This window comes from Enoplosus armatus, chromosome 12 (assembly GCF_043641665.1).
Source record: "Enoplosus armatus isolate fEnoArm2 chromosome 12, fEnoArm2.hap1, whole genome shotgun sequence".
Taxonomy (NCBI): Eukaryota; Metazoa; Chordata; class Actinopteri; order Centrarchiformes; family Enoplosidae; genus Enoplosus; species Enoplosus armatus.
Window position 1 is genome coordinate 22,025,465 of NC_092191.1, and position 15,103 is coordinate 22,040,567.

Sequence of the window (15,103 nt, forward strand, 5' to 3'; positions counted from 1 at the left end):
GACTCCAAACACAAGGTCATAATGCTTAAACTGTAGAAATGTTGCAATCGAGCAGTCCCAGCATGTCAGCAGTAATCTAACAGTTTTAGGCCCACGACATACACCCACAATTACTATAATTAAAGCATTAAGCTGACATTGTTTCCAGAGTGAGGTAATAGTTAATATTTGCAGTGCACAAGCCATTGCTGGTCTGGTAAAGGTGAAAAAGCAGAGCTAAGAGCCAGAGTAAACTATTTCTTTTAGTACTCACCGATCTGGTCTTCAGGAATGAGGCTCTCAATCGGCGGCTCCAGCTCGGAGCTCTGCTGCAGGTAGCTCTTCATCTGAGTGATAAACTGGCGGAGGGTCTGCAGCAGCTCCAGTCCGGAGGCGTAGCCCTGCCAAGCCTGGGTGCCCGCACCCTCACCCATGTAGCTCAGGTAGTCCTGCACCAGGCAGCCGAAGTACGAGCCTTTGTCCCTGGACAACTCCACCACCCTGCGGATCGCCCTCTTCTCGGGCGTTAGCAGCGAGTTGAAAACGCCACTCATCTTGCGCAGGTGCCCCCGCAGGGCCTTCTGCAGGACCAAAGCGCTGGCACTGGGGCGACGCTTTGTGCGGTGGCCTGGTGGCACCATGGTCAGGTCCTGGTCTTGGTCCTGGTCGCTCTCAAGGCTGACGCCATAGTCAGGCTCCTCGTCGTCCTCATCGTCCTCGTCGTCCTCGTCATCCTCCATGCTGCAGTAAGGCAGGTGGGATGGTGGGAGGGAGAGGGGGAGGTGGGTGTTAAAGTCTGCCACAGTGGGGGGGCTGGGGTCATGCAGAGGAGGAAGGAAGAAGACTGAGGACTGAGAGAAATCCAGAGAGTCTGAGGAATCTGTGGAAAGGCTCATGTCACTCAGCCTCTGGCCGCCGCCACTGCATTCCTCGCCTGCTTCTTCCTCTCCTCCTGCTACCTCTGCCCGCTTGTTTGTCGCCATCAGTGAAGGGTCTGAAGGACTGCTGGAGTCCTGGGCGGGGGTTCTGGTAGCATTACGCTGAGACAGTTTGGCCCTAATGAGGGCTTTCTCAATAGTCTGCTCCTCCAGCGCCAAGTGGCACTGGGCATCTTCCTGGCTGGACGATGGTGAGGGCTTGGCCCGACGTGGAGAGGAAGAGAGAGATGATAGAGAGATGGGCAGGGAGGGCCGGGGGATGGATATGGGGGAGCTGATGCTGAGTCTCTTGGGAGGGGAGGAGGAGGGGCTAATGCTTAGTGAGGAGCCCAGACGGGAAAGGAGGCTGCTGCCCCTCTCTCTCTCCTCCACCTTCTCCTTGGGGACATTGATCCAGGAGATCTTCTCTGGCATACTGCGCTGTCGGAGAGGAGGGGCTGAGCGCTGCGGCGCAAAGCGAGGTGGGGGTGGACGGGGAGGTGGGGACCGTGACGCACTGTCTGCAGCACTAAGCTTCTGATTGCTGCTGCTGGTTTCACTGTTATCGTCCTGTAGCTCTGTGTTTCTGTCAAGGCTCTGCAGGTTGCTTTGACCGGACTGGCTGCTGTCACTGCAATCAGCGCTACAGACCTGAGGACTGTCTCTGCAAGAGTGTTGAGTGTCCTTGTTGTTGGTTTCTAGGCTATTGCTAATGGGTTCCTCCCTCAGGCCTTGCTTTGCTGTCCCAGAAGGATTTGAAGTGGTGCTGTTGTCGCCATCTGGTTGATGAACCTTTATGAAGAGGGGGTTGATGAAACAAAGTGCTCCGTTGGACTGGCAACACTCAAGCTCAGATGGGGTGCGAGTTCGAAGCCGTGGGCGCCCCGGGGTGGTTGCCAAGGAGTCTGGTCTCTGGGCAGGGGGAGGTGGTCTGTCGGGAGCAGATATTCCTGCCAAGGAGACTGAGTCCTTCCCCCTGTGGCACAACTGAGCATCCCAGAAGCCTGTGTGAGACAGTGAGAGAAATATTTGACCTATATTAAGCGGGCAGGGTGTGGTACAACATGCAAGTGGCAATATATGTCTCATCCGTGGGGATAGCAATACCACGATCCGCATAACATAGTAGTATGTGGATTGAAGCCAACATTAGCTTGGCCAAACCTGGACCTCATAATCGGTAGCTGCCTTTTCACCAGCTTTCAGACAAAATAATTAAAAGAGTACTCCACCGATTTAGCATTACATTCCTATAACATTGTTGGACTCACGATGGACAGTTTAAAAACAAAAGGATAAAGAGGAAGCAGCGGAACCAGCGATATCATCGTTGTTATTCCACACATTCTTCTTCCTTTGTCAACACCTGGTGCCTGCATTACCCACAAGGCAACTCGACCCATCAGTTTGGTCAGAGATTCAGGACTATTGCGCTAGTAGCAGCTAATGTAGCGCCGGGCCGCTAGCCTCAAGCAGAGATGAGGAGTGGGCTACAGAGGTCTGGCAAACTCACTTCCACGCCCCTAGATTTTTAAAAACGACTCGAGTGACATGACTTGTTGTAAAATAATAATAATACAACTTTTTTCCACATATGTAGTAGTACTCTATGAAGTCTGTGAAGTCCCCTTTTATCAAACACCAAAGCATTTTCATCACTATTGAGGGCCAACAATTGGAGGTCTAACAGTATATTCATCATAAACTGCACTGCATAACACATTCAGTTTGTTACACATGTTCTTTTGGTTTGGTGAACCCCATGAATTGAATAATTATAGTCTTATAAGTCTAATACACTGTAATTACAGTCTATGTCAGGGCATGCGAGAACATAACTTAAAACGTGTTCCAACCGGAAGGCTTTGACACTCTATTAGTTGTTGACAGTTACCAAAACTATGCTAATGAGCCCAGCTCGTAGCATCATTTGGACAATAAATCCCCTGTTTGGAACCCTTAAGGTTTCCTAGCACATTACTCCCCCTTGTTTGGTGTGGGTGTAATCAGCCCAAAATAGTGTCACCATTGTTGACAAAGATTTGTCTGAAAATAGCCTCACTGAACATGCTAACCCATTTGTGATTGCATCACCTAGCTATGTCGATTACCGGAGGCAGTTTAAAACAGACTGAGGTGCCAATGCTTCTGCCCACAGTGTTCGAGCAGCCGCTTGCTGCAGATTCAGACTAGGCCAAAGCAATAGCAAATGCCATGAAAACATTTTTCCATCACATACGCAGTTTTGGAATGGAGTTGGAACAATACTGACAGCTTTGTGTGTATCAGATTACTTACTGAGCATATGCAAAAGCAATAATCATAGCCTAAAAGGTGCTGCGTTTTCAAAGTAAGTGGAAAGAAACTTTATGGTTTTACTCTCCAAAAAATATGGTGCATATTGAGCCATGTTTTGTGTGCCAATTTAAGCCTAACAATGAAACTGTCAGCTAATTGTCTCCTGCTGTTCCTTTGGTAGCAGACAATTGTATAGACTCAAAGCAAACTGTGCTATGCCACAGTGAGCGGCAGCAAGGAAAACATGCTGAAAAATGATTATCTTATGCCAATTTTGTCCACTCATCCACTCTCAATGAGTCAATGCAAGTCCTGTAATTACAACCAGCCTCAAGAGAGCCTCTAAATGCCGCTCAGTGCAAAATCACTGCTGTTTACTTTTTCAGTCCGAGAGGCTCTGCCTCAGCAAGCGAGAGAGAGAGAGAGGAAAATGACTGCAATGACAGTTTGTTGAACCTTTAGAATCCAAGCCGTGCCGGACCGAGCAAACAACGAGACAAGACACACACCACCGGGAACAATAGAACTCTCGTACCAGTCACAGAGCGGCTCCCTCGCACAGCCGCAGAGCAGGAAAGAGAGGGCGACAATACTCACTGTGATCCCGCAAGCTGAGCGACGCGCAGGCCAGCTGCTGATCTCAAACTCAGTCGAACTTCTCCGTACAGTTCTGACGGTGCTGCAGGAGACACACTGCTGCGTCTGCACGGGCTGAAACTCGACTGGCTCACTCACGCTCGACTCTGTGTTATGACTCACTCATGTCAATGTGTGTGTGTGTGTGTGTGTGTGTGTGTGTGTGGGCGGGCTGTTAGCGCAGTATTCCCGCCTCCCTCCCTTTCAGTTGAAGTTGCGTGGTCTGTTTCTCTGTCTGTTGTTCTCTCTCTCTCTTCCTGACAAATCGAGACTAAAGTTTTTCCTATTTCCCACACTACTCGTTTATTCTCTCTTCTATTAATATCTCCTCCTTTTTTACATGCTCTGATGGTCTATACTATAGTGTAATCTCATGAGATAAAGTTTTGATGACCTTTTCTTGACACTTCTAATTTTGTGGAATTATTTTGATACGTACAGGCATGTTCACACAAGTATATGCAAAGCACAGCAAAGCGCTGCTGTACTGTGTCCACACACACACACACACACACACACACACACACACTGTACACCTGGAATTGAGAGCAGAGTGGAATGTGGTTTGGCGTGGTTGACGTAAGAAATGGGAAAGTCAAGAGTAACTCGGGAGGGGGGGGGGGGGGGGGGGTGACTTGTAGAGAGACAGAGACCTAATTACTGACTGGGCTCATGTAGTATTTGACTGCCTTTTACGGAGCTCCAACACTTGAGCTGAGTAATACAAAGGCAACAAGTGTTATCTCAAAGGGTCGCAAAATAAGAAAAGGTAAATCATCTCAACTGATATGTGGCTGAGTCTGTCAGTTTTACTCTGCCGATTGGTAAACATGACTATAAAACAAAGAGACGTGCGGGGACAAGTTTAATTTTCTTCACACTGACCACCAGCGTGGCTACGTAAAGGTATTAGGAAAATACTCGACTACGTGTTGTTAAAACGGTGGATTATCTTCGTGAATGTCTGTTTATATTAGATTTTGCAAACCACAGGAGCGTTGGACTTCCAGGAGATAAGGCACACCTGCAGCAGAGCAAAGTAAAGCAGATCTTATCGACCCCTCGCTCACAGGCCCGAGGCAATCACTCAATCTTTTAACCTACTCGTCAACCACCACCTTTCTGCTGACAAGACACATAAGCACATCAAAACATTTGATTGAAAAGCACGGACAAGTTGCTAAATATGAGACAGTGTGCATGCAGTTTGGCAGATGGGTAACACCAATTTCACGGACAACGATGCCATAAATATCCTAACAGTCGACTAGTCACCAGAAGTCAACGTATTTTATTTATTTGATGTATTTGTCCCACTAAATAAATACAGAAGAGGTAAGAAGTCGACCTTGGACATGGTAGTTTGACAAATAATCTTGATTCAAGGTCCACTTTTTTCTGGAGATTTCAACTGCATCTTGGCCTTCATGATGTTGATTCCAGCCATTTGAAGTTTGGCAGCTCAGACCACAGGAATAAATGCCTCAAGAAAAGTTCCATCTATCGTTCAGATTGACAGTTAAGCTCTGCTGCGATTCTTCTCTGCATTGTCTTTTCTTCATCATGCTGCTTAATTCGTGCTACACAGATGATGTAGCTTTAGAAAAGAAATGCCAAACTAGCAAAAACAACTAGAAATGCAATGCAATTAACTAAATGCAATTTGAGCTACTTGCACGGTTCGGTCAAAATACAGCAACTAATCAACCAAGCTTCAAGGGGAGCCTTTATGAAGGACCCTGAAGGACCCGAGTTGTCTGTGTGGCAAATCGTTTGCGGTAATTTGGTTGCAAATATGTAAAATACACCGCCAAAGCACCAATAAGTGAAATGGTAAGGGCCCGTATAGTGGGCTGTCACAGTCCAGTTTTTAATACCTAAAATTTAAATTTTATCAAATTACGACAAACCGATAAACAGTAAACCTGAGGCTTGGTAGTATTCCAGCGAAGAAATATTGGCTGGTCTCTCATACTTCAACTTGATAACTTATTAATCAACAGAAGTGCCTTCAAACAAGGCATCACAAAATACGACTGACTGTTGCCTTAACCAAACTCTCATTACAGGTGGGAGCCATATAACAGGTAATATGACACTGTGAAGACGTCAAGAGTCAACGGTGCTCTTTTCTCACGTTTCCCAGCCACAAACGTTGCCCGCATGTACGTCAGAATTGCCTTTTAGATCAACTGTTCACCCTTGCTCAATTACCTTCACGGACACAACACCCATCATTGTGTCACCTCAATAAACAGGATCCCTTTTATGAATGAAGAGAGAGAGCGAGAGAGAGAGAGAGAGAGAGAGAGGAAATGTACGTCTGTAGATCATTTGAGGCAGCGTTAAAAATGGAGGGTGTCATCCAGTCATTGTGTCATGCCGAATTCTTTAAGAGTAAGGAGGCGGTCAGGCCGAGGGGCATTGGAAGTAGTCAGCCCAGAGTACACATGATAGCTCAGAGTTGAGTCACAGCAGCAGAGGCTGAATGGACAGAAAGGTCACTCATGAGTGAGATATGCAAAAGGGAAGTGGTTTGGAAAATAAGTCCAACAACACCTACACACTTTTAAACCACTACTTGTGCCTCAGCTAAGTTAAATACAGACGTATATAGTATATTCTGCTAAAGTTAGAGGAAGCAGGTATGAGCCAAAAAATAATGCCTGCTCTTTTAAGAAATAAAACACATAAATTAAATGACACAGTCTTCATTTCCACGTGTCAGAGTACATGAATGAAAGTGTCCAAAGCTGTTGTGGTGAGGCCTCCCACAGCTGGGAGGGAGGACAAGCTCCAGAGTCGCCCAGCTCTCGCCCGAGTCCATGCCCAGCCGCGCAGCACTGATGTGGAGCCTGGAAGGGGCTTTTGTCCCTGGGGGTGAGTCATTTAGCACTGGCATGCCAGTTAATCCTTCAAGCAGGGGTGGGGGTGGGGGAGGGGTGTTGGGATGGGAATTACGAGTGTCACGCCTCGGGGGGAAAAAACAAAACTACATTTTTTTTTTTACGCACAACAGATGTGGGATGGATGACACCCTCCCTGCTTCTCTGAATCTGCAACAGGCTGAGGGAAGTGCACAAACCAGTTCGGCTGCAAAAAAAAAAAAAAAAGATGCAATATTACCACTAATTGCTTCACACTGATTGGAGAAGTGTGTCTGTTGATGCAATAAGGAAGATTTATAATAAACATGACACAGTGATACTACCACTCTGCACACATGACCTACTATAGACTAGAGACTCCTCTCTAGTGATTTCAACATGCCTGAGCTACTACACCATAGGTCACTAACAGGCGGACCGCGGTTTGAGTCTGGACCCAGACGCCTTCCTATACGGACCCGGACCTATAATCAATAAATTATTATGGGATTTTAAATTTTGACGGGGTGCTTCTATTTTAACCGGCAAAGCTTTTCTTGTCTTTACGGCACTGGTTCAGCAGCTCAGGAAACTCACCAGTAAAGCCAGCCCACGTGACGCTACTCAGCCAATCAAATCTGTGCATTCCAGGCGAGGAACATTGCGACTCTGAATACGGACAAACGAGAGAGGTGAGAGGCGAGTGACAGATGATAAGAAGAGTTAACGATACAGGGAGAGAAGACGGAGAGGCGAGTAAGAGACAACAGAGAAAAATAACTGCACATGGCGCTAAGAAGAGAAAAGTGGACAGCGAAAACAGAGCTTTCAACCCGGAATGGACAGACTCATTCATGTTTATTCTTCCCACTGAGAGCACAAAACCAGTGCGTCTCATATGCTCAGAGACCATGGCGTTCATTAAAAGTGGTGATGTGACCAAACGTACCCACTCAAGTCTGAACTGAGGTCACAGAAAATAAGCAGTCTTATATGACATGACCAATCCACCAGGATCCCGACCCATTCATTCACTGCCCAACAACGTGCTAATGAGTGTTCCCTCAGAGTTGCTTGGATTTTGGGTCAACACAAAAAAACATTTACTGATGGAGGGGTTGTCAAGGAGTGCATGAGTGCAGTAGCTGAAACCTTACTTGAGGGAAAACAAAAAGAAGAGCTTTGTGACAAAATAAAGTAGCCCTTTTACTTAATGACAGAAGAACATTATACATATCTACAGTATTATATATCTGTAGAGTTCAATGTTAAGTGACAATAAATGTTTTTGAATTGTACTTTCTTTATTTGATTTGACAGTCAGTTGTTGATGACAGGCAGACGTTGATACAACTACTAGGCTACTTCAATTTATATCACACTAAATCACAACGCCAGACATTAGACGTTAGACATTATGATGTTCCGGACCTTTGCTTGAGGACACTTTCTCTAACTGGACCTCTTTGAATTTTAGTTGAATACCCCTGTACTACACTATATTTTTACAACTTAACAAATAGTGTTTGGGAACCGTGAAGGTTGAAAAGCGCTATATAAGTCAAACCACTTGCCATTTATCAACCAAAAAGTAGATCATCTCGTGCAAAAAGATCATAACCAAGTTGCTGTGCACAGTGGCAAGACTAGAGAAACAAGCTGTAGAGGGACACCCCGACCCCTACCTGGCTACCAAGGTGGCTAACTAACCTAGCAAGTCTTCAGTGGCTTGCCAAGCTCGAAGCGACTTTAAACGCTGAACCACCAAAAATAAGAAAGGCTAAACAACAAAGTGGCAAGCTCTTCCACTGCCCTACGCAGTGGCTACGTAGTCAGGGTGCTCAACACCAAAACTCCAAGCAGCTGAAGCAGTTACCCAGTCGAGCACCAACTAAACAAGCAGCAGCAATTACACATGATCTAACCAAAAAGATGACTACTACACTCAAACAGAGGCCCAAACACACATTTACCTCATACCATGGACGTTCTATCTCGGACGAGCCCCCATTTATTAACATAACAAGTGTTATTTTGCAAATTTGTGAATGCTATCGGCCAATTTTGTGGTAATTCTTTCCAGATGAAAAAAAAAAGGAATCGCTCTCAGCATGAAGAATCATGCTGATTGAAGCATATTTATTGTATTTTGTATCTACATTCTGTTGTTTTCTCGAGAAAACTTTGTCTTTAAATCTCACTTTCAGCCGGCCATCAGTTGTTGACAGGCGTGCTTCCCCCAAATATACATTCCATTGAGCGAACAAACCTGTTCCAAGTTTAGCAACCTCCTCAAGATCAGCAGACGTTCTGGCAGAAGCGATGGCCTCCGGAAGCTTCAGAGTGAAGGGCAACACATCCCTACGAAAAAAAGAGAAACGGTGGGGTGAAAGGGAGAAACGCTCGGCCAACAGAGAAAAAGGAAAATCTAGTGAAAGAGGGGCGGGACCGAAAGCCTATTCCTACAAGTGTGTGAGTCACTGCGTTGGAGAAGAGGAGCGTGGCTTGGCCTGGGTGTGTGGTGCTGGCTGAACCCAGTATTCAACCACACGGCCCGAGGGTAATATGTGCCTGCTGCTCTCCTCCCCGTTGGCTCTTTTTACGAGACCTTTCAAAGCTTTTACACGCTTTGTAAAGGCTTCAAATTAAGCAATCCTGAGCGATCAGAGCCGAAAATTATACCTACAGATTTCTCAAAGGAAATAATCTCTCAGTGAAACGTGTACACTTTAAATGTGATGACTGAAGAACACAGAAAGTACCTATATAAAGCCTCCTTTTGTATACAAAAGAAACAGTACGTGGTACAAACCTTATATCTACCAAACAAAAACAGCCCACATCACCCCGCAGGCGCAATTATCAATAGCTTACCTCTTTTTTTTTTCTCAACACAGCGCAAATATCTGGTTGATGTAGAGACAACCATTACTACTGGATTACTTTGATACTAAGGAAAAGTTCTGGAGTTCCTCAAGAAATGTAAGTCAAACTAAATCTAAAAACATGTGCATCAGGTCTGTGTGTTCAGATTTGACTTTGCCTTTCTGCAATCATCAGTAATTCATTCTCAACTCATCAACTCACCTGCTGATGCAGCAGAAAGCCACCAGGCGGAAAAGGTCTGCGAAGCTCAGGCCTGATCCCTCCAAAGAGAAAGCTGTAGGAGCACAGAACAACATTTCTTGTATTTTATCTAGCCTTTATTTAGCCAGGAGGTGGTCAAGACGGCAGCGAAACGAGCCGTTTCACGTTAGAACACGTCCAACACATAAAAATAAGGGAAAGGGAACAGCACAAGGGAAATAGTAAAAGAAGAAAGGCACTCAGGCCATACCAGCGATATCCATAACATAGTCCACCTCAAGTCCAGGATTATGTTCAACATGACGTGTCCTTTAGGGCAGTTTGTAGAAGGTATTCAAAGAAGGGAGTGTATCTAAGATGGTGTTTTGCAGCTCATTCCATGCCCAGGGTGCATATAAGGAGAAAGCAGTTTTACCAAGCTCTGAGTGGACCCCGGGGACATTTAACAGATTCCAGATTCCAGATGTAAGAAGGACGTTTACCAAGCAACATGTGTGTTTTTCTCTTCTGGTCTTGAGAAGACCATCCTGACTGTCAGAGGAGAAGCATTCTAAAAAAATTTCTTTAATACGGTTCAAAGAAATGTGAAGTCCTCTGACTTTCAGCAAAAAACTATAACAACCCCTAACATATAAAAGCATGCTGACCCGACAACCATGTATCATGTTTAACTTGTTTCACCCGAAAAGGGCAAAGAGTACAAGTTCTAAAAAGAATGGTTTCGTCATCTTTATAATCTCTATATTAACTGGAATTCCCATAAGGATAAAGGAATCTGGTATTATTAAGTATTAAGTGTATTTGGAACAAATAGTAACAAGAATAACAGAGGTGGTAGCCACTTTCCCCATGTGGGCTCAAATTGTTGCTTAATGGATTCGTAATGCATCACACTACTAGTTGGAAAGGGGAAACTTCTTCTCGTCAGTGACACACTGATTGAGAACTTGTTTTGCTCACAATTTGGCACGGGATTGCAACAGTTTACAGTCGAGGCTTCTGGCACTGGATCAGTCCTGACCGAGATCTGGATGTGGACAGGGATAACAGGCGCTTGTGTGTGTACAAAACTGTGTGTCTGTATAAGACGACGAAAATGACACACTTGTTGACACAAAATGTTGGCAACGTTGGAGAAAAGAAAGAAAAGGAAGCGTTTGAGATCACTCACTGAAATGGAAATGTTTTGCAGTGATGCCTTTTACATTTGAATCCAAAAAGGACTCGTAAACGAATAGCAGAGATAGCGAGAGAACAATACATGTTTACGCTTTGGATTCGGATTTGAAAGAGGGAAGTGGGTTAACTCCAAACATATGGCTAAATGGCAGTAGGCCCACAACTTGGAACTCAAACCTCCCCTGAGCTTAGCTTAGTCTTGTTCAAATATTGACTTTTATAAGTGAAAGATGTCTCGTCATCTTGGGTTAAGTGTCTGTCAGCTTTAGCATGTGACAGACTAAACTTTGGACCACACCAGTACGCAGGTCATTAGTCAATGTCTACACTATTATTCACTTAGGTTTTGAGGAACTAATGGCAAGCAAGAGCAATCATTGGTTCTTGTAGCTACTACTCGCACTAGGACCTGCTGCATGAACAACATAAACCGCTGGATTTTAGCTTTGCCAGCTAGCTTAAAAGCAGCTGACATGCAACTACTAGCCACTGACATTTAGCTGGCCAGATACTTAGAACTTAGCTAGCTCACAATCTGAGCTGAAACACCTAAAATACTGGGAAAACAATGCAATTATGATTTAAAGCTGCACTAATCAATATTGTCACAATAACGGTGGACCACATGGCCCAGCCCTGCAGTTCCTCGCAGCTATGCTGAGCCTTTTAGCATCTTTCAGCTCCACGCTGAATGATAATGTTGATCAGTGTCTGCTGGATATGTAAATAGGCAACTGTCCTATGTAAATAGGCAACAGTGCTGTTGTTGGACTGAACACAGACCTATTACTCTCAAATTAATAGTTAAGATTAGATCTCTGATCAGATTAACACTATACCCATCCAAAATAGGATCAAATGTCACTACATTAGCCTTCCATGCATTACTGCAAACATACGGACTGTGAAGAATGACTCGCTAAGTTAATATTCTCCTCATACTATTGTTTCACCTGCAAATCTGACTTTGGTACTGCAACTGTTTGTAGCCAAGAAAAGAATCCAGCGGATTTCCAATGTGACACTGTTTCTCATGCACGGACTTTAAGGTTCAAGTGGACAAGTATCTGGGGTTCTCGGGAAATCAGACAGATAATTATTTTTTTGCAATTCAAAGTTTTATTGAGTTTTATAACACAAATAACTAACACATTGTCAGCGTAGGAGTTTGAGGCTCTTTTCCGACTCTACATGCAAACGTACTTAACTGCGGCACTACAGTTTTGTCCCCCAAGGAGACACAACCTTGGTGATCTGGGCAGCTCACATTCCAACCATGTATTCCAGAACATTCCTCAATACGGGGAAAAACCGTGGGGCATTCCAATAATGCGTGCATGGAAGTACCACGTTCTGCTTTAGGAGACTCAGGTCTTTTGGAGTGCAGGGGGCACTCTTGAAGACCTTCTTCGACTCTGTGGTGGCATCGGCGGTGGTGGGAGAAAGACGGATGATGGATAAGCTATCATCCCTGTGGTAGAACATGTCCCACCCAATGCAGGACACTCTGGCAGCACTGGGCAGCTCCTTCAGTGGCAGGCTGCTTCACCCGTGGTGTGTGAAGGAGAGGTACCGCAGGTCTTTTCTCCCGGCTGCTGTGTTTCTAAGAATGGTGCAATACCCACACCTCTATGTGCGATCCAGTAAAATCCCTTTACCTTTATTTTGTTTTTCTTTCTGGGAATTTGTAAATTTGTAAATTACAGTTGTTTTCTAGTTTTAGTAGCTTTTTTTTATAACCGTCTTTATTGTTGTTTTATTATATCTTGTCTCTATTGCACATCCTGTATGCTGCTGGAACGATGCAAATTTTCCCGCTGAGGGATCAATAAAGGATTATCTTATCTTATATTTTATATTGAATATATTTGCCTCTGGCTTCTCTGATGTATTCCCCATTGTTGGAAGGAATCCTCTCCCATGTTTCTTCATCAAGTGTACAACCCAGGTCTTTTTTCCCCCATATCATCCGAAAGGTTTTTACATCCATTGTCATTGACCCAAGGACATACACACCAAAATCACACCATTTTGATTTACGAAGCATTGTCGCTAGTTGTAGGTAGTGCTCTACTGGGTTTTTTTCTTGACTGAGTGAACTTCCCCCTTAATAACTATAACTAAAATAATAAGATTATTCTTCATCCAAAAAGATGACAACAGGTTTTTACATTTGCATGGTCATTTGTGAAGCCTCCCTCTCAATGCATTGTAACTATAATTGTGTATATCTTGTTCTCTTCAGGTGATAAGAGATCAAGATCAAGACCACCAACTCTTCAGTCTACACCTTTTACCAGTAGTTGGAAAAAAAAAAAGACAAGGGAGTAAAGGCTGCAGTGGGCGGAGATTCAGCAGCACATACTCTCACTAGGTAAGCATTTGGAAATTCCAGTCTGGTGCCGCCAGACTCAAATGCCAGCACACACAGGTGCAAGAAGAAGACACAACACATTCAGAGGAGTGTTTAGTCAAAGCTTCGGGAAAATCCCCGTTTTTTGTGGACACTGAAAATAGAAGAAAAGAACAGTGACACAGTCTGACTTAATTTTGACGGGGTGACGGAAGGGGAAGAAGTCAATTGATAGAAGTGAAGCTGTCTCAAACAGAGATACAGTATACTGAAACCTCTGACACACACACACACACATTAAATGAGATAACCCTGGAATAAAGAAAGGAAGTACTGTGCGGACAACAGAAGGAATTTGTCTTGCTGGAGGGCAGGGTCGGTATGACAGTGTATACCTGAGATTTGGCAACACCAACGCGTTTTCTTCCTGAGGCCAGCATATTTTTTTAATTTGTTTGCAATGGGAGCACCTTTGGGTGAAACTTTTTACCCAGCCGTCCAATCACAAGGGAGGGGCGGGACAAATACCACAAAGACCAAACGTCACATGCTTACAAGCACAATTGCTGAACAACTACATCAATGGAAGAGAAATAAATACTGTAGGTCTCCGGGTATCCATGTCTGTAATAGATGACATGTGTTTATGTTTTAAATATGTTTCTTTTACATATTATTTATGTATTTATTATCATTATTTCTTTCCTGACTCGACCTTGTGCCGACATTTTTACATTCAGTATTGGTTGATAACACAAACTGTCTCCGAAATTAGGTAGCCTACATGCAACTCATACTTCCATATCATAGCAACCAAAGCGTCGCAGCTGAAAAACAAAACAAAACAAAAAAAATCACTGCGAAGAAAACATGGAGGGAGGGAGACAGTGAAATTGTAAATACAGAGCATGAAGTATGGTATGGTTATTTTAAACCATTTCTTAACTGAATTACTGTATCATGATATATACCTTTGCATATACAAAATATAATCACAACGCCCAGCATACGTGTATGCATCTACATATATGTAGCTCATCATTAATCTGGAATGCAATCATTTATGTCAAACATGTCTTTATTTTCAAACAGTCCTGGTTACCCTATTACACCCATATTTGAAGCTAATAAGAGACTTTGAGAGGTAAATAAAAAGACGTTAGCAGAGAAAAACTGTTGCTGGCCTGGGACTGAAAGAGGTTTTGATTGACCAACTTTCTAATATTTTGTGTTGCTGGAGGAGGACTTTGAAATGCACAAATCTGGCAATCAGCTTTCGAAGGAAAAAATAAACCCATAAAAAAAATGTTAAAAAACCCCATGAGGTAGGGGTTCCTAGATGCTTACTGTACTGGCTCTCTTTGACCGGGAAGTCCTTGACGGGAACTGCAGAGTCTTTGTCCATGCGTAGAGATATCACTTTCCTCTGTAAGCTGGCTGACTTCCTCACCAAGAACGTCTGCCGGCCAGTGGAGAAAATATCCAATCAGAGCATATACTTCAGTGTTTAGTACAAAGCTGTGTCAAACTTTAATGTATATCTATTATTTTAAAATCAAAATGAGAGTAAAATACACTATGTGCCTATACATTCACTAGATTACTGAGAATGCAGGCATTAGCTACAATGAATCCTTGCTTGATTGAATAGTCTTGAACATAGGACCTGGGGATTCATTAATCAGAAAAATCCTTTTTTTGTTGTCATATGTACTCAGTTCATTAAGCATTCCCCTTTTTGAGTGATAAACTCTTTGAAAACAATTAAGGCTTTAAATCAGGAAGTA

The 15,103-nt window shown here is 44.0% G+C and overlaps 1 protein-coding gene across 1 annotated transcript in view; it reads right to left on the reverse strand.

The window, feature by feature from the left end:
* The window catches only part of rin2a (Ras and Rab interactor 2a), a 44,830-nt gene that overhangs the window by 10,217 nt on the left and 19,510 nt on the right, over positions 1-15,103 (reverse strand). The window contains exons 5-8 of the mRNA XM_070915954.1: positions 14,664-14,775; positions 9,785-9,857; positions 8,967-9,058; positions 254-1,900 (exon numbers count right to left, since the gene is read on the reverse strand). Of these exons, the coding sequence (XP_070772055.1) occupies positions 254-1,900; positions 8,967-9,058; positions 9,785-9,857; positions 14,664-14,775 (1,924 nt within the window). The remainder of the gene's footprint in view (positions 1-253; positions 1,901-8,966; positions 9,059-9,784; positions 9,858-14,663; positions 14,776-15,103) is intronic.